We start from the raw sequence: 20,045 nt of genomic DNA, 5'->3' as shown, positions 1-20,045 counted from the left end.
AAGCAATTTGTATTACGAATGAATACAATATATGCAGAATAACTCGTTTTTACTCTTTGCAAGGAACAGGAAAGCACAGTCAGAGCAGTTTTGCTACCTAGACATGGAATAAGAGGTTCTTATCCGAACTCACTGCGACTCATCATAAGGTGTTCTGCAGATACAGTACAACTCCTCACTGCTGCCCTCTTGTGCCCGTTTACACTCATTACAGATGTACACATCCATTTTCTTAGCCTCCTTTTCTGTGATGCCAACACATTCTCCATGATACCAGTTAGTACAAAGATCACAGCCAATATAGAACCTAAAAGTGTTCACAATGAAAATGACAATGTAATTGTCATTTCAAATGGCATGGCACTTTTCCCTGCATTTCTCTCTGATGCACTTGATGCTGGGCTACTTTGTGTCTCAGCTTTTCTGCTCCCTATCTTTACAAACTAACATCTCATGCTGCAGCTATACTGGCAGTAAGGTCACTTGGGTCAATTTTAATTTGACAATTCACCAAAATGCACATGTATTAATATGTACATATTAATATGTAACCATATATGGGCTAAAAATCTACTGACTTCAATGTGAGTGTGAAAAACTGTCAAAGGCACAAAAAGACAAGGCCAAAGGAAAAGGTTTACATTTTCAAAATTGCAGCTCAAAAGCCACTGAAACATTTCCTTAAGGTTTGAAAATGTAGGTCTCAGTTAATTTAAAAAAACAAAAGCAAAGCGCAAACACCAACTAGAAGTTACGAGTACACTACAAGAACATGCAACCAGCAGTGTGTAGGTACATCTTGGTGTAACATGATACAAAAGAAAATGGGGTCAGAGCATGATTGTCAATTTTAAATCTTGGTGGGGTTTTTTTTTGGGGGGGGGGGGGGCTGTGCACTGAAAAACTGATAATAAACTACTTAAAACTGACAAAGTGGAATTTTGAGTGAATAATGTCTCCTCTCAGACACAGCTGTGTGACAGAACCAGGTATGGTATGACACAAAGTGAAGGGAACCAGGGACAGAATCATGGGGATGGGACCTTGCACAGAATGATGTGACAAAAGTGTAAAATATTATGCCAGGATGTTTGTAACTCGTGTATGGACCCCTCAGAACACACCTATGAACCAGTGACAACCAGATGGGCGACGCTCACATCCATTCTCTCTGCCTAAGCAAAAGCAAGCGGACTCAGAACCTCCATCCCTCGGATTTTGGAGACCTCAACCCCCTGCCAAGTGCTGCTGTAGCAATTCCTGCCACCCTGTCAGCCTGCAGGCAGCACCCTGGGGACACCACAGCACCAACAGGGCAGTAGCTATCCCATGTTCCACAGGAAGCCTCTCTGATTTCCTGGGCCTCTGCACACATCCTGGACACTCAGACCCTACTTTTTCTCCTGTTTTTCCTAAAGGAAGTATCACACAACCCAATTTCCATAAAGAATGGCTAGACATAGATTGTGACAACTAGCAGCAACTCAGCCTGTGCCCCCTTCCCAAGAGGGGCTGTGTCTGCTCCTGGTTATGTGGGAGCACATTTGCATCAGGTGTAGATGCTAAACCTTACCACTGCAACGTGGAGCAGGTGCCACATTATGATTTAACAAATAAGTTGGAATCTAAGTAGGAATCTTAGAAAGATATCCTTACTGACCATCCTTGAAAACAGTACCAACAAATCCCTATAATCCTGGAGTATCATGAATGGGAGCTAAACACAAGAGATTTGCAATAAAATACACAGCACAAAACAACTTACAAGGTTTTACTAAATCAAAGAAAATACACAGGGTATTCATAAAATACCACAACAACTTGGCTTTTCAAGTAGCACACCTGTCTTTTCTGAAGTAGAAAAGAGACACCAGCACAAAGAGGACGATCCAATACCTACAGATATATGAAAAAATTTTTACAAAAATTCTCAGAAAACTGTTTTAAAGCCTGACTAATTCCTTTCCAAACAGTGAAAGGATTATGTACTTCAACAATACAGACATCACTTGTAGGAACATCAAATTTAAAATTCACAAAAACCAAAGCAGCAGTGCTCAATCGTATTGCTAAGGATACTACTGAGTCACTAACATTTCATTTTCTTAAAATTTTTCTCAGTGCACTGAAGCACAGTTCTCAGTTCAAATTACCAAATTCACTCCATGACCACTGGAGTCAACACAAAGTCTGACAAACAAAATCCCTTTGCTCACTCACTAAGTCCAGATGCAGTAGCACACAGACCTCTGGTATCACAACCAGAGAACAGGGTCCCTCCTAGGTACACTGGGTGACCTAAAACCTGACAGACACAAAGTTAAGTGAGGCTGGGGACACTCCTCAGAGGTGACAGTGACGTAACAGCCAGAGCATCATTCTGCTCCTCCTGCAGCACTGGCAGTCCAGGGAACAGCCCCACTTCCCACACTGAAGTCACAGTGCAATGGTCAGAGCTACTCAAAACCAAGGTGAAAAAAACTTCAAATATCTCAGCTTTGTTAAAAGACATAATTAAAACCCCCAAAAGGCTAGAAGGAACCTCAAGAGGTCCCCTAGTCCTGGCCCTAAACCTGGAATAAAGAACCATGACCCATGGAGTGAATGCATCACTCTGGATCTATGGTTTCCCTGTTACCAGCCCTTAAAGCCCCATCAAACGGTACCAGCTCATACTTCTGGGTTTTGCCACTTGGAATTGGTCTGAAGTCAAATTTATCATACATACACCTCTACACAGCTGTCAGATGTTAACCATTGCTAACTACTGCTGTTAGTCACCTCTAGCTTCAACAGCAACATGTAACACTATCCCCTGGAACCCACTGGATTCTCCACTCCAGCACTTACACCATTTCTTCACAAGTGCTGTATGCAGAGTAAATACTTATCCTCATTCAGAGTCAGAGTCAAACTACAGAGAACTGCAGTTTTCACTTTGTCAGATGCTTAAATATTCATTTTTATCAACCCTAGCATGTAAATAATAATGTGTGGAAACCATTTCTCCCTGAAACATTGTCCAAAGTGAACTGCAGTCCAGTGACTCAGAGCCCCCTTTACTGGGTACTGCCTTACAAAAAAAAGTCATTTATTGGAAGACGGTACCAAAGCTAGTTCTGAAGAACATCAGCTACTTCTTCACAAGAAATTGCTCAAACCAAATTGTCACTTGCTTCTGAGGCAGAGGCAAAACAGCAAAAGAAAGAGTAACAGAGCGGAGGGAAAAACAGAAAAGAGTATGTGCATGTGAGACAGGAAGGTCACACAATGGAGACATGCAAACGAGTACACTATAAACCACGCACAGTAACAGTATCGATCGAGTATGTTAATATTTGTAACTGCTAGTGGAAAACAGAGACTTTATCTCTAACCTCAGTGATCCCTGCAATAACCTGCCACTAGCTCCACTTCTAGCACTGCCTGGTGCTAAGAGCTGACACTAAACCTACAGCTAAGGACATGCAGGAGGGGCTGTGGCATCGCTACTCACTTGGACTCGTCGTAAGGCGTTTTACAGATACAGTAAAGCTTTGTGTCCTTCTTCGTTTCCTTTGAGGTAGTAGAAATCATTTTCTTTTTCTTGGACTTGGAAGCTGAGGAATCTTTCTCCTCCTCTCGTTTCCTCTTCTGGGAGGAGACTGGCACGGGGACAGTGGTGGAGGAGGAGGAGGTGACGCTGGCTGCTGGCAGCTGTGGCGGTGCTGGTGGCACTGGTGGCGGTGGTGGCGGGGCGGCGGCGGCGGCGGCGGCGGCTGCGGCTGCTGCAGCAGCAGCTGCTGCCTGGGCTCTTTCTTTTTCTTTCTTAATTTTACTCAAGTCTTTCTTTAGCTCCTCCTGAAGTGTATTAAATGAATAAATAGAAGGACTTCATATGATTGTTGCACGACAGGGTTAAAATCTAGGCAAAAATCCCCAATCTCAACCAAAAGAAAACAATTAAATCCATTTAAAGATGCATTTGTTTTCATGTTCTGAACCTACAATTCACATAATATTAAGGGATGACACTCTTGGGCTACAACGGCCCACTGGCTATAACTTATCAGAAGCTCTTTCATGAAAGAAGGTAATTTCAGTCCAGAAAAAAAACCAAGAGGCCCTCAAAGGACATATAAATAGCTTTGGAGAAATCTACAACCACAGCTTCTTCCTGTAAATTTCCTTAAAACCTCACTGAGCAAACAAAGATTAACACAGAAATGTTCTCTAACATCAAATTAGCCTTTGAAACGCTGTCTTTACCTGCACTTCAATCTGTAGATCTTTGTCCAGAAGTGCTCTTTTTTTCAGTATTTCAGCTTTCAGCTGCTCTTTGTGCTTGAAAAGCAGAGCTGAGAGCTTGGTCGCGTTCTGTTTGCTCCGCTTCTGCTCCACGCTCTCTTCTCGCTTCCGTTTCTTAGCTGCCTGTTTTTCTTCTTTGTCTATCTTATCCAGAATATATTTCATCACTTGGTTGCACACAATCATTCTGGGGAAGAAATAAAGGAAAAGGACATTGTGCTGAGCTGCCTGTTTATTCAGAATAATGCAGAATCAATTCTCCAGTCGCTGCAAGCTCATTATTGTATTTCCTAAGATGTACAAGGTAAATTTAGCAACACCCTGTGCTTCCACTCCTGCTTATTTACTAGAGCACTGCTGGGAGAGATCAAGTCCCTTGTTAGGCTCAAGAGGGCCAGTCCCAATTTCACTTAAATGATCTGAGTACTAATTGTTCCTCCCCTCCCCCATCCGACTCCCAACAAAGCTTTAGTAGGATGAGAGAGGTTTTCACTCAATTCAGTTTCCACAATTTGTTTGAAAGAGCTGGATTTTTATTCTGATGTAGGATAAAAGCGAGTTGGAAGCCTGCAACTTCTTGAAAACCAAACATTTCTATGCACCAGTGACCACGAAATACTACCAAGATTTTGTGTTTCGGCATAAGGACTGACAAACACTTTTCACTGTATAGAATTCACTATAAACAGTTCCCAATTTCTCTACTAATGACAGCTCAAGATTAGTTTTTTGTCTGCTTTTTGTACCTTAAACTATAAATCTATTTTATTGCTCACTTGTTTTGCACCTTTCATTTATTGTGCTTTATATTTTAATTAGAAAATGAATGTATTTAGGTTCTTCTGAATTTACTTTTCCCTTCTCCATTCTTTTCCAAAACCATTAGAAAACCAAATGCTTCTCGTTGCCAGAGTGACCATGAAAAACAACTCCCACTGAGCTGAGAGGAAAAGCAGAATTGCAATGGCCGGGACAAGCAGCTGCTGGCAACTGTGGCCTCAGACATTTTGACAGACAGCTGGATTTTGATGACAAATGGAATATGTAGATAAATATAATTTTGTTTCGTTTTCTCTTTATACCTGCACTGTATCTACTTGGTTTAGTCTGTTTTCTTCACAGACTAAAGGTCCCCACATTGTATTTTTGAAGAAGAATAAATCAGTGAGATGGTAAGGCAGCTGCACCACCAACCAAGCTCGTTAGAACTATTTTTTTCATCTTTCTCTTAAATTGGACTTTTTTTCAGTCAAAACACCTATTTGGCTGTCTGACACCACGAAATGAAGAGCATATCCAATACATCTTTTTCCTTATAAAACTGTGAACAGTAAAGGAGTGGCACCCAGGGATAATGTTGTAATCAACTGAGCTTGTGATTTGATGATCAGAATTTTATAGAACATATTCTTCTTTTTCTTAGTACCTGACACACACTTGTGATTATCTAATTGGAGCAACTGTATGTGTGAAAAGGAGTCAAAATAATCCCAAGACAAATGACAAACACTCCAAACTTCTGTTTAGAAGCTTCAAGCATAAAATCTCTCAGTTTGACAATCTGTCTTCCAACTCTTCAGCTCCTTCTGTAGAGTGGGATGTGCAGGGACAAGAATGGAAACACATGGCCATGATAAAGGACAAACAAAACCCAGGCTTTTTTTTTTTTTTTTTTTTTTTTTTTTGCAGCAGAAGCATTAATTCTTCATTCTGTATTCCTTTACCTGAACTTAAAATCTTTGGCCATCTTCAAACACAATATGGAACATTACTTAAAAAAAATTATCAAAATAAAATTGAGATTATGCAAGATGCAATAAAGATAATTATGAAAGTCACTTTTAAGAGTTACTCTAACGAATTTTAAATAGCAACACTTATTTAAGCAGGTTTTGACAGACCAGCATTTCATTATAATACCATTAAATGATGTAATAAATGAAAAAATTGACATCTATGAATGCACTATCTATTGACATCTATGTGATGCACATTCACCTCTGATTTTCTTCCCTCTCAGCTGGAGTCAGTGTCTTCTTCTGTTTCAAATGTTCTATGACAGCATTCTGCTTCATAACCACCTGCAGGATGATACAGAATCAAAATAAAAGATGAAAACTTAGCTAAGATTTCACAGTATTATGGGCAGAACCAGAACATTTCCTAAGTTACAGTGTAATTTATTTCACCGAGTGACAAAATAAGGTTGATTTTATCAGGGGAGCAGAGCTTATTGAAAACAATTATTTGAAAATTGAAAAAGAACACCACCATCCCCAGAGTAGGATATTTTGCTTATGTCAAGTTTGAACCCAGGGAGTAAATATAAATTGGCTGTATTTCCTCAGTTGTTTTATTTTAAAAGTGTTAATTATATATTTTTTAAGCCCCGCAGCCATCCAACAGCATCACATTTCAGATACCTCTTTGGAACCTCAGTTTTCAGGTAATGAAAGTACTGCACGTGTGTTCTGTCCATCAGCTCTCCTAGATCTCACCTATCTTTCCTGAATTGAGAATAGAGATGGATTTGTCCCAGCAGCTAATGGTAAACTGAATCAAGGTGACAGAAGAATGCAAACATGGTACAAGTGACTTGATGTGCAGAATTAACTTGGAACATGTCATTAAATTGCCAATAGAAATCGTGCACTATCTTTGAAAGAAACAAATTAACTGCCTATCAAATGTATTAACATTGTTAACAAGAACAGGCATTTCAAATTAGATTTCTTTCATTCATTAGGTGTTAATTTCCTTCTGTTAACTTTACCTGTTTCTGGATAATGTCACTTTGATTAGAAGCCTGAAGGATGTGCTCACGTTTAATTTCTATCTGTTGCTGCTTTTTCTTCTGCTGCTGCTCCCTGAGCTGCTGAACTCTGTGCAGCTGCTCCTGCACACTAGCTGCTTGCACTGTCACCACACTGGCCACCTGCTGAGCCTGTGCTGGGCTACTGTGCTGGACCTCAAGAGGTAACTGAAGCTTGATGTGGGGCACGCTGCCCTGCTGGGCTCGTATCCGAGCCACAACACACGGCTGCAGCCAAGACAGGACTTCCACTTGCTGCTGGAGCTGAGGCACTGCTGTAACACTTGTTGGAGGCAGCTGAGGATGAGCTAGGCACTGCAGAGGAACCTGATTTAAAGTTTGAGTACTTGCAAGGGTGGAGCCCAAGGTCTGAACCTGAGGCTGCGATTGCTGCAGCAGAGCTGGAATTTGTATGGGAGCGTGGGGCCACATTGGACTGGGTTGTCGGGTTGGAGTTTGCACCTGAGCTGGATGCTGAGCCTGGGCCTGGCCTGGGGGCAGGCCCGCGGGCGGCGGCTGCATCGGGCCTGGCGCTGGAGAGAGCCCCGGAGCCTGCACTGGAGACTGAGCCGGAGATTTGGAGGGCTGAGCTTCGGGAGGGGCCGCGGAGTCGCCGGCAGCCTCGGGCTGGCTCGGGGCCTCGGGCTGAGCGCCCTGGGGCTGAGCCCCCGCGGGCTGAGCCGCGGGCTGGCCCTGGGGCTGGCCCTGCCCCGCGGGCACGGCCGATGCTGGAGGCGCCTGCAGAGCCGGCTTCGCTTCCCCAGCAGCTGTGAACGCACAAATGAGGAGTCCATTAACTGCAAATGTCCATTGAACTGCTCATAGCACCTATGAGCCCACAACCCAAACCCTCTGAACTACTGCAAAGCTCTGTGAAGGAACTCAACAGACTCTGCAATACACTTCCAACAAATTTATTCCAGTAACAGACAACCTCCAGCTGCATAAATACTCCTATGCTATTGAAATGGAAGCTTTTTTCCTGCTGAACAGAACAATGCTTACCCGAGGTTGAAGTAGAAACGGTGGTTGTAGTTGTGCTAGCTGTAGTAGCAGCTGCTGGTAGTGGGGTGAACAGAAATCTCTGAATTGTACCATTTGGCATAGCTGCTTGCATAAGCTGCTGTCCTGGACCAGGTATTACAGTCACACCCTGAGGGATTAATTGTAACTGACCAGTAGTTTGACCTTGTCCCTGAATTACCACAGTTAAGCCTTGACTGCCACCCTAAAAAAAAGTTAATATTGATGTATTAGTGATATAATTCTCAGACAGACTTTGCAGAAAATCAGAACAATTAGGGGTTTGGATTCCAGAATTCAGTACTTTTATCACATACCATACTCCTAAAATCCAAAACTAGCATCTGAGATCATGAAATACTCAAGGACTCTCTCAACAATTCTATCACCAACAGACTAGGCTGGAGTTACATTTTGTGAACCCACGGAACACAACACAACAACTCTGAGTCTTTGATGTAGAAACTCTTTAGAATCACAGAATGGTTTAGGCTGGGAGGGACCTTAAAGTTCACCCAAATCCACCCACAGCTTCCACTACCCCAGGTTGCTCCAAGCCCCCTCCAACCTGGCCTTGGACACTTCCAGGGATGGGGCAGCCACAGCTTCTCTGGCCAAACTGTGCCAGAGCCTCCCCAACCTCAAAAGGAAGAATTTCCTCCCAATATCTAATCTAAACCTACCCTCCCCTTCAGTGTAAACTCCAAGTCTTGTTCCACCAAAAAAAACCCTTATCTGGCAATAAGCAGTCTGTACATTGTAATCATTTATATGTATTATTTATATCAATTTATTTACAGATATTGTGGTAAATCACAGAAATTTATTTTTACCCAAAAACTGACTCTAAACTTATTTTTTACCAACAGACCTTCATGATCTGAGCAGAAGTTTTAGAACTTTTTCCTCCTCTGCTCACAGATACTGCATTTTTTCCTCTGAGATGCTGGATAGCATGAATGAAAACTAAATCTTCACATCAAATCAAAAGACAAGTAATCAAAATTATGATCTGAATGTCTACAAAGCAGGCTATACAGAATAATTATGTCCCTTACTGCTATTAAAGATTTTTTTCCATGCTGCTGAACACTCCTGATGCCAGTTACTTCCAGGGAAATACAACAGGAAGCAAGAGTTAAAACTTTACTATTAAAACTACTTACTTTGTATTTATTTATTATATCTATTTACTATTTAAGCTGCTTTAAGTCTGTAATTATGCCAGTGCTCATCCTAAATAAAGCCAGACACATAATTTTAAGGGCACAGGCACTACACTGCTGAAATGCAAAGGCTGTTAGCACATTTCCACCCGGGGCTGTCCAGTGCTTTACCTGCCCTTGTGTGAGCTGGGTGAGCTGGGCCATTGTCAGCTTCACCTGGCCCTGCTGGGGGCGAGGGGACGGTGCTGGGGTCTGTGGCTGAACTTGTTGAGGAGGAGTTCCAGAACTTGTGATGGTTTTCTGCCCAGTGCTGGAAGAAGCTGTGCTGGTACTAGAAATTGCAGTTGAGACAGGCTGACCCCTGATTATCTGAGTCACCACTTGCTGTGTCTGACCTGTAAGAGAAGAATTTGAGCTAAGAAACAAGTTTTCAGCTTTTTAACCATAAGCACAGCAAACCTCCAAGTCACAAATTGCAATGGGGTGTGATGGTGATCAGACAGGTGAAGCAAACACTGCAGTTTGCACATTAAGTTTTCTTTACAAACCATTTGTACGATTGAAAAACGTCTGCAAATTGTTTCCTATTTTAACTAAGGTTGCATGCATATGGAGCACTTCAAACACCGAGCTTCTCTTTAAGAAAAAAACACACAAAAGAAGGCTTTGCACAATTACTCTATATGTTTTTAGGGGGTTTTAAGTCTTGTTTTTTTTTTCCCAAATGAATGGACTTAAGTACTACATTTCCCAGTGTCAGTGATGAGTAACATTGACAAAGGCTCCAACAAACACATCCAAAAGTTGAAAAAGGCATTAGTCAAGCATCAAAACAAGGGATTTTTGCATTGGGACACAATGACACACAAGGAATTCATGAAGAAACAAACCACGGATTTCACATTGGGAATTGAAATATTAAAGTGAACCTACTGGCTGGCAGAATACCTTGCTGCACCACTACAGGTGTTCGAATGATGGTCTTGCCAAGGGTGGATTGCTGCAGGGGTGTCCGGATCACCGTCATCCCGGGGCGCAGCGGTGTCCCCTGCACTACCTGTGCACACCAAACAGAGACCACCTGTCAGCTTGGGCAAAAAGCCCCTAAAATACGCCCTCAATGTTTTTCTGCACGTGTTTTAATTTTCCCAACTGGAGGGAAGTGTTGTACCTCTTTGGAATAAAGGATCCATAAACACCATTGCTGAGACGAGTCAAAAAACATTGAAAAGGGATTAGCCAGAACTTTTAATATCTGCCAATAACTTCAAGTCCATGCACCCACATTTTTTTGAGTTAAATAACCAGAAAAACATCTTACTTGTGAAGTGCTTGTTGTTCCTAACGTTCCTGTGGTGTTTGGCCTAATGGTTACAGTTGCTGTCCTTGGCTGGAATGAAGTAAAGGTTTGACTTGCACCTGTAGTTGATGGAATGATACCCAATACCTTTTGCTGAACTTGAACCACACCTAATTAAAGAAAAATTGAGAATTCATTAATGACACAATGGCCAGCAAAAGAAGTAAATGCAACTCCAGGATGGCATTTAGAACTCAAGTCTCCAGGATTCTAGAATACCTTTGAGTCTTTCAACATTTCTTGGGAAAGCCTTTGTCATATTATAAAAAGAAGCAGCATTATTCTTTGTCAATAGTCCAACTACATTTTAAGTTAAGAAACAGATATTTTAGAAAAGATTAAGGAAAGTGTGAATCTTCACAAAGATCAGTTTGATGATAACTGCAAAGAAGTCCCTGCACTGACAGGGTGCCACAGATTAGTGTTAAACAACCATTAAAAGCTATAATCTGATTAATTTCAAATGTAGGAGAGCAGTTTAAACACCTTTCACCTACAACACTGTGATGCTGAAGAAAATGGGCAATGCTTCTCCTGTCACCTAAGGAATTTCAATACAAAATCTGCAGTCTTCAGAATGTTCTCAGATGCTAAATATGGAGACAGAGAATTGAGCTTTTCTGTTCAATACAGATTCACAAATCTCAAAATATTAAGTCCTCTTCTTGAGGCAAGAATCAAAAATGCTAATCTTAGTCCGGATCCAAACTCCTGCTCCTCAGTGAAGAGCAGCTGTAGGCATTAATATTTTTGTGAAGAAAGCTGCTTTGTTGATTTTAGATAACAACAAAAAAAAAAGCATGCTTCATTCCACATTGCTCAAAATAAAGCTAATTTTGTGCTAGGAAATGCAGAATAATTTATAGGCAAAAAACTTGCATTTTTCCCCTTACAGACACAAATATGCAACACAGGGGGAACAAGCTGTAGACACTTGTATTTATATATATATATATATATATATATATATATATATAATATTTTTCCCCCTTCACGTCACAGTTTACTTCACCAGGAAAATAGTGTCAAAGGAGAATTAAGCAGCAAGCTGGAATACAGTTTTTATTCAGTTCCCTTTGCCCTACCTCCTTGAGTTGATGGCACATTGACGGCAACAATCTTGCTGTTTGCAGGGAGTGGCAGCTTAGTTATCACTTTCCCTGCCATCGTTACTGGGCTGCCTGAGAGCTGGAAGGTCTGCCCTGTGCTGGCAATGGTTGTGGCTGAGGTGGCAGCTGTGCTAGTGGCTATTGAGGCACACAGAACAGGCAGGTTTAGAGCAGAATAATTAGTCAATGAAATGACTGTTTTTCAAGCATGAAACAGCAAACTACAGGATTATTTTTACTTTTTTTTTTTTTAAATGTGTCATGCTTTCTTTGGTAAAGGTTCTTTTCTGGAAACAGTATGTTACACCACAGAATGCTTTCATGAATGATTACTAGTACAAAAACTGTCAGTAATGAATGAGACAGGTCAGAAATGAGACTTCCTAGCAAGTCAGAACAAGGAAAAACTAGACAGGTATAATCTCAGAAATGTCCTTCTGGCATAGCAAGAGTTAAGAGCACAGATAACCAGAAATGTAATAATGCTGCATATCAGGAGAAGATGTGATGTGTGTATAGGATGTGATGCATACACAGGCTGAGCTCCAGCAATGTTCCTTCCATGACAAATGACTCCTTACCTGTTGAAGACTGGCCTTGCTTAACCCAAGTAGCAAAAGTTTGATGGAAATTCTTGTTCTGTTGGAATGTTACTGTAGCTGGGGACCCCACTTTAGTGGTGAGCACTACTTTGGTTCCTGTGGGGACAGGGCCTGTCAGAGGGCCCACCACGACTTTCTGTGGTGTGGACACTGTGGTTGCAGTGCTGCTGGCTGTGGTGGCTGCAGGGACCACACCTCCTGCAGGGATCTGCTTCTGCTGTTCCAGCCGTTTCTATTCAGAAAAAAAAAAAAAAACATGGAATAAAGAGACAATTAGTATTTTCAGATTTTACACCAAAAATGTTGTCTCTACCCAGTATTGAGAGATAAAGGCCTGTGGTAGGATTTTAGCTCAAATTGTAGAGGATTGAAAAACAGGCTCCTTGACCTCCAGAACTACAAATCTGCTTAGGATAAGCAGCCAGAAATTTTCCTTTATAGCAACTTTAAAATCCTTTGCTTATGTTAATTTCACTGCACATTTTACTTTAAAAAAACCCCGCCCAGTTTAATTTGTCTCAGATTAATCAGAAAGACTTAAAAACTTCAAAAAATATCCATTTATATTTGGCTTCGACCATGTGCATGCATCTATATCAGTAATTGGTACATCATCATCAACACAGAGTTTACTATTAGTATTCCTAAATTTAGAGCTTCCTGCACTGAAATCCTGCCAGTTACAGAAAAAAACCCAGACTGTATCATTCTGTTTCACCACTGAGAATGCAGTTTAAAAAAATAGTCTTTTAAATGTAAATCCAGTTTGCAGCCTGTTTAAAAAAATTAGGTTCAAAATCCCTTACCTTACCCAGTGACCTTCTGTGCTGTAACTGTTGAAAAAGCATATTTAATCTAGAGAGCCCCTAAGTGAAGGGATGTATCAGCAGGCTCTTCTAAAATGTCAACTAATCTAACATTTTTTCCCATGTTACTGGAATTATCTCTGTATTTATCTAATTTAAATTTCAGCACTATATTGCAGTAATGCCCACAAATCAGAAGCACTTGTTCACTACTAATGGGTTTTTGTCAGGGAAGATGTAATGAAAAAGGAATAAATTAAGAAAAAGCACAGTTCTTAATAATGTATGTGAAATACCAACATGACATCGGGTTTCCTAACGTTAATTGCATACATTTAAACATAAATACATATACATCTCTACATATATTTAAATAAAATTATCAATGGGCTTAACTCAGATAAAATAAAAATATTCAATTTGTGTGAAGCATGAAATGCAGCTGTATTCCCAAATCAGTTGTATTCCAAGGCAGCTTTCCAGCACACACAGAACACTGAGAACCTTACCTGGACATGGGTGCTTCCCAGCCTTCTTTAAAATGGAAACAAACTAAACCTTTCTAAAATGCCATAAATGATGTGGGGGGAAAAACAGGCAATCCAGAACAAACCTTTGCTTTAACCCTGTTTCAAAATAACAAATGTATACACTGGCAGCAGCACTGTTTGATGGCTTAATCTGCAGTTTAAGAAATGGTGTAAGCAAGGGATAACTTCATTTCCCAGGCTGTGATGCATGTGCTGAGCAGTGCAGTTGCTGACTGCTGGGATGACCAACAGCTCCCCACCTGCTGGGCAGCCAAACGTTGGTGTTTTAGCTGAGCCTCCAATTGGGCCTTGAACTCCTCTGCCTTCTTCTGTTCACTAACCTTAGCCTGTTGTTCAACTGCCTGTGCCTTTTCCTTCTCCACCCTGCCAAAGACACAACCAAAAGTAAGTTATACCACCACATAAAATCCAACCATCAAAATGCATTTTGTTTTATCCAGTTTAGCTGCCCTCGTAAGAGCAACCATAGAGACAGATCACTGAAAAACTGGTCATGACTTTAAAAATATTTCAAAATAAACTACTAAAGTTGCATGCAACATCCCTGAAATATTCTGATGCTACCCTACTGCAACACCTTACAGGAAACTATTAATCAAGACTGGAATTTATAATTACATCTGAGACTGCAAGGAACCCATCTAATAACATACATTTAAAATTATTCTTTCCAAGAGACACAAAAATGTTGTTCCAGCTGTAAGCACATGATACTGAAAATATGCATCTTATAACTTGAGTATTCTCAGGCTCAATTTACTTGTACACAGTCAATAGAGAAGTATTTAACAAATACTGCACAAAGTAATGCTAAGAGCAGCCTACAGTCTTTCCATGCATTACACTAATAACCTTCTAGCATTTAACAGTGGTTAGTTCATAAGCATGGAAAAATTAACATAATGTTAGTTCTAACAAATCTGAAATATCTGCATACCTTAGTTTTGGTACCAGCAAATAGTTCAGCTTTGTAACTTTAAGCTTGACTATCAGTATCAAAAGGCCCAGTAAAAATAAAATACAACACAGATATGTTTCTAGTGATCACAGTGACCAGGTTCGTGTTCTCTTGGGGAACTTTTATTTAACAATCACACAAATGAAGACTGCTTTCTTTTAAAGCTGACTTTACCTTTCAGCAAATGCCCTGATCTCCCACAGTTCCAACTCCTCCTCTGCTACCCAAGTTTCCATTATAACAGGGCCTGTTTGCTTGGGTGTTTCTGGCCTTTTTGGCCTGAGGGCACTTGATCGCAGTCCCTTCCTCTGGGGTGTTGGAGTTTCTTTAGAGAACAGACAAAACACACATATTAAGCTATACTGTAAAACGATATTGAAGTGTAAACCAAGATTTAGTGATGTTTTCAGCTCCATTTTATAAACAGGGAGGCCTTTCAGCTTCAGGTAAATCATGTCCATTTGTTAAATGCAACATTTGTTTCCCTAGGTAAATTAATAGTTCATGGCAAGCTGCATTTGCTCCCTTGATGGGCTGAATTAGCATAAAGATCCAGTTACCTTAAATTCTCTAAATTACAGGGGGGCAAGAGGGGGAAAATATCTAAGCAAACCAACCAACCAACCTTTTGGAGCCTCTGGTACACCAATGGGACAAATGATTTTTCTTATGCAGTATTCTGACCGGATCCCATACGGACCAACATCTCTCCGCTTGATTATTTCTGTTGTTGTAATTTCAGTTTCAGTTGTTTCTGCAACAAATTAGTCCCAGTACATTAATAACAGAAACAAATAAAGCTAAATCTCCAATCAACCCAATATACTCAAGGCAAAGAAACAGCAAACAAAATTCAAATGCCACAGCTGCCAGCGAGCCTTTAGAGAAATGTTTTGAGGGATTGTAATGCTCAGAATTTACATCAAAAGCTTTTGCAAAGAAAACTAGAAATTTAAAATAACAATACCTGTCCTTGTGGTTCCTCCCCCAGGTGGAGCTTTTGCTGCCATATCATCCCACTTGAGACATGCCCACAATAACCTCAACATCAGGCTCACTCCAGCCAATGATTTGACTGTTTGGAGTCGGTACCTAATGACAGAATATCAATTATACTTTAAAATAAATTTTAAATACCCAGTTAAACCAACAGGACAAAGATTTTCAATCCTACTTTTACTGAACAATACAAAAAAATGAATAATAAATAGCAAAATTTGCATATTTGGGAAAAAACATCGTGTTTTAAGAATCAATTAATTTCATTACATCCTAGACTTTTTCTCAAAAAATATAAAGTACGTACCTCCAAGTGATCCCAAAAGTTGGTCTTGGGGATGGATACGGCCAGATATCCAAGGCAGGCTTTGCATTGTAATTGAAATAAGGAACCTCTCTGATTCCTCCTCTCCTGGCCAGCTTTTTTAAGTCATCATTGGGTAAAACAAATATGCTTTTTTTACTGCTTTTGGTGACGAATTTCCTATAAGATGGCAAGGCAGTTCCAGAACGAGTTTTTTTGGGTCTCGTGAATTTCATTAACTTCACTTTGTCTTTTGTGGAATATTCTTTGCTGACAGTCATGGAAGTCACCAATGTGCCTTCTGGGGTGGTCAGTGAATCGGTGACTGTTGTTGTAACCACTGTTTTACTGTGCTCCTGGACTGAGATGACATCAGAGTGACTGTCTGTGGCTGGAGTGCTGAGCTTGGTCACAGTGGTGGTGGTGGTGACAGTGGAGATGGCACAGTTTTCTGTAGAGGAAACAACTGTGGTTTTCTCACTGCTGGCAGCTCCAGTCTCTGCGACCTTGAACACCGTTTTGGACTCTGTGGACACAGTTGAGGTTGTGGTAGTCACTTCAGTAATAACAGTTTTTATTTTACTTTCTCCATTAATATTTTCCATTTTATATGTCTGTTCCCCATTCTGGTCAGCAAAGTGACTGCTCAAGCTGGATTCCTCACATGAGGTTACAGGTGAAGGAGCAACTTTCTTCTCCTCAATTGCTTCAGTTTCCATAGATTCTGTCTCATTGTTCAGGTTATTTTCTTTACAGACAGGCTGTGTTGGTGGGGAAGCAGAGCCAACACTGGCAGATCTCTCAGGAGAAAGCTGATTTTCTTCAGTTTTCTGCACATACTTGGGAACTTCATCTGGTGGCTGAAGACTCTCTCCAGACTCAGGTGAACTCTGCAGACGTGACTTTGAGTCCACTTTATTTTTATCCTTTGTGTCCTCTCCCATGATGTCACCATTCATGAATGGTTTTACTGAAGATTCCTTAAAAGTCAATGGTTTTATTTCATGTTCTGGAAAGGGTTTATTAATATTATTAACTTTTGGTTCAATATCACCCCCTGCCTTAGCTTCACAGGTATTTTTCACTAAGCAGTCATCATTTGATAATGCTTTAATGTCATTGTCTTTTCCATTCATTTGAAATGATGATTTTTCTTTTTCTGTCTCAGTTTCTTCATCTTTATTATTCTTTTTGTCAGTAACAGTATTTACATTTGTCTGATCAAGATATTTGTTCATGGCACCTGTCTCCACTTTCAGTTCCTGACCTTTCTTTTGACCATTGGCCTCTGTTAGTTTAGAGCTCAGTAAATCCTCATTATCATCTTCCCCATCCATATGGTCCACAGTTTGACTTTCAAGGTCTCTTTCAGTAATCAGCCCTGTTTTAAGTGATTCTAGATCTTTATTAGCTGATTTTTGGTGAAATATCATCTTTTCAGATTTACTTTCAGTCTTTACAGGAGCAATTTCTTCCTCCATTTCACTTTCTTGAGAGGACATAGTTTCCATATGGCTTTTTGTCACACAATTGTTTTCTGAATCTTTGCTTTGTTTTTCAGAATTCCCTTCTGAGTCTGGTTTTTCTAGAGTGGCCACAGCATCTCTTCTGCAGCTGCTTTCAGGTACCACTGGCCCTAAGTTTTCAAGTTCTCTCTGAGACACTCTGGTAATAGGTAGCTTTTGTTTCAAGGTTTTTTCATTTGTTTCTGAAACATCCCATTTGATTCTGCCATCTGCACTGGTTTGTTTCAAACCATCCACTACAGAGCTCTCAGACTCTCCAAGAGCCTCTTGTCCTTGACACTGACCAGCAGTCGAAGCTTCAGGGTTGTTTTCTCTGCCATCATTCTGAATAGAGCTGTCTCCTTCAGATGACTGAGGGGAGTCTTCACCCAGCAGCTGCCCCTCTTTTGAGACCTTGTTTGACAAAGTCAAAGAAGGTTCATCTTCATCCCCAGTTTTGGTACAGGAGACACTGCTGATGGGCAAACAGTCTTGTTCTGTGTCTTCAGCTTGGGTTTTGCCTGAAATGTAGCTTTGATCTTGGGAAGAAGAGTCCAAGTGGCTTCCTTCTTTTCCCTTCCTCGTTTGTAGCTCGTCTGTGTTTTTCTGGGGGCTCACAGATCGAATGCCCCCAGCTTTAGCACCAGCCTCCAGCTTCATCTTTTCTAGACGTTGCTTTTCTTCCAGTGTGAACTGTTTGATTCGCCGCTCCAGGAGTCCGTCTAATTTTGATGATTTTACTTTCCTTTTGTAGCAAGTCCTTAAATGAAATCCCTCACTGACATTGATTATATCCCGTTTACAATGACTTTCCTCATCTTTCATGGAGGATTCCATTTTCACATCATCCACATCCATAGGTTCTTCTTTGATGACTTTATCATTTTCACCATCGATGTCTTTTTCCACTGTGAAGAAGAAGTAACTGAGTCAGTGAGCTCCTCAACAATGAATACAAATTATATTTTTACATTAAGTACTAAGAAATAAATGGACCTTTTAGCATATTAATAAATTTCAATTTAAAAAGGAACAAAAGCTTCAGACACTACTACAATGGATAACAGGCAATCATTTAAGACACTTTAGATATCATGACAAAATCTGTTACACAGTTTTTCACTAGTTATTTCTGAGGTTCTATGCTTTTACTCATTATATGAGTTTCACAATAACAAAAGATTATCACCTGTGTCTTTTGCATGATCTAAGTTTTCAGAAATTGTGTCAACTTCTAATTTGTCTTCATGCAACTTTTCTTCTTTTACTTGTACTTTCTCCAAGGTTTCTGAAACATCTGCTTTGTCTTTTGCTTGCAGATCTCGGGAATCCTTTCCTCTGTCTTTCTCTGTTTTTACCTTAGTTGGACCTTTTCGTTTATCCAAGGTGCATTTTTCATCTTCACTCTTTGCTATTAACAAATTAAATTATTTCAATTATCCAGAGTATTTTTTGCACTGTGCCACATTTGAATGTATGTTAGTTTACCTCTCAAATAATTTGCACATCATTAGTGAAATTCAGAAAGAGAATTAAGCATCCAGTGGTAACACCATAGATTAAACAGTGCACTACTGAATAAATATATACACCCTCTCAATATTTAAGGTATTATTTTTTTGGTTTTGATGCTCTACATAACTTTTATCTACCTTTAATTTAAACAAGGCTACACAAAGATGCACAAGCATTACACACAACATAATTGAAACAATTTAATGTAGCTACAAAATGTCTGTGACAATTGAACAGGTTACACTGACCAAGACTACCAGATATCCACAAAAGCTTTGCTGAATTCTAAATTCCTAAATTCTCCTCAAGAAATATGACACACAAATTAACTGCAATTTAAAAAAAATGCAAGCAATGCAGACACTTACTTGATAACAATTTTCTGTAATTTGCATTAGTATTTCCTGGCAGTTTGGGCATAAACCTGTGGACATGGGTTTTACTAATCCAGCTCCAGCCACCATATCCTGTTACTCTATATTCCTCTCCTTTTTGTTTCCAAACCTGTAAATAATTTTTAAAAAGTAGTATTAATAATTCTGTATGCTGCATTATTATGTTTACATTTAAAAACTCAAAGATAATTTTTTAAAAACCCATTTTTACACACTTTCCCAAGCAAGTTGAAGTATATTTGTGAAATAACATACTAAAATTGAAGATATATCTGCTGATAATTAAATTGATTTATCCTAGTAACATCTAAAAGCCTCATTTATTTAATGTAATTGTGAGAATCTATTTACCTAAAAGCTGAAAGATGATACAAGTTTTTGATTCAACCTGTATGCTTGTTACAAGTGTAGAGGAAAGAACTACTCCAACAAAAGCAGTTAATATTCTATTGCAGGAGAACATGAAGAGGTTTCTACAGTAGTTCCCATCATATTACACAACCTTCCAAAGGCTGGATTTTTTAGGGAGAGGCAGTGGGACAGGGACAGACACACAGACAAGATTCCAATCACTCCCTAGAACCTTCCATTAGGAAAGGCTGCATTTGCAGACCAGTATCTGTCACTCAGGCAGTGTCAATAAGAGCATGACA

At 40.0% G+C, this 20,045-nt stretch overlaps 1 protein-coding gene across 12 annotated transcripts in view; it reads right to left on the bottom strand.

Moving 5' to 3' along the window:
• The window catches only part of BPTF (bromodomain PHD finger transcription factor), a 52,482-nt gene that overhangs the window by 6,283 nt on the left and 26,154 nt on the right, over window positions 1–20,045 (bottom strand). For 4 of the 12 annotated variants that reach the window (XM_088176790.1, XM_088176788.1, XM_088176791.1 and 1 more), the window contains exons 11-28: window positions 19,366–19,501; window positions 18,672–18,893; window positions 15,981–18,390; window positions 15,642–15,766; window positions 15,300–15,428; window positions 14,849–14,999; window positions 13,956–14,079; window positions 12,339–12,591; window positions 11,734–11,895; window positions 10,610–10,758; window positions 10,222–10,345; window positions 9,460–9,683; window positions 8,105–8,327; window positions 7,562–7,866; window positions 6,286–6,368; window positions 4,249–4,474; window positions 3,497–3,840; window positions 134–307 (exon numbers count right to left, since the gene is read on the bottom strand). In XM_088176790.1, the coding sequence (XP_088032916.1) occupies window positions 134–307; window positions 3,497–3,840; window positions 4,249–4,474; window positions 6,286–6,368; window positions 7,562–7,866; window positions 8,105–8,327; window positions 9,460–9,683; window positions 10,222–10,345; window positions 10,610–10,758; window positions 11,734–11,895; window positions 12,339–12,591; window positions 13,956–14,079; window positions 14,849–14,999; window positions 15,300–15,428; window positions 15,642–15,766; window positions 15,981–18,390; window positions 18,672–18,893; window positions 19,366–19,501 (5,564 nt within the window). The remainder of the gene's footprint in view (window positions 1–133; window positions 308–3,496; window positions 3,841–4,248; window positions 4,475–6,285; window positions 6,369–7,561; window positions 7,867–8,104; window positions 8,328–9,459; window positions 9,684–10,221; window positions 10,346–10,609; window positions 10,759–11,733; window positions 11,896–12,338; window positions 12,592–13,955; window positions 14,080–14,848; window positions 15,000–15,299; window positions 15,429–15,641; window positions 15,767–15,980; window positions 18,391–18,671; window positions 18,894–19,365; window positions 19,502–20,045) is intronic. The other 8 variants (XM_088176796.1, XM_088176795.1, XM_088176789.1 and 5 more) reach the window with 7 other exon arrangements.

This window comes from Sturnus vulgaris, chromosome 20 (assembly GCF_052056855.1).
Source record: "Sturnus vulgaris isolate bStuVul1 chromosome 20, bStuVul1.hap1, whole genome shotgun sequence".
In the NCBI taxonomy this organism is placed as follows: Eukaryota; Metazoa; Chordata; class Aves; order Passeriformes; family Sturnidae; genus Sturnus; species Sturnus vulgaris.
Note: the sequence above shows the minus strand (reverse complement) of the source record. Positions and strands in the feature narration are given on the sequence as shown.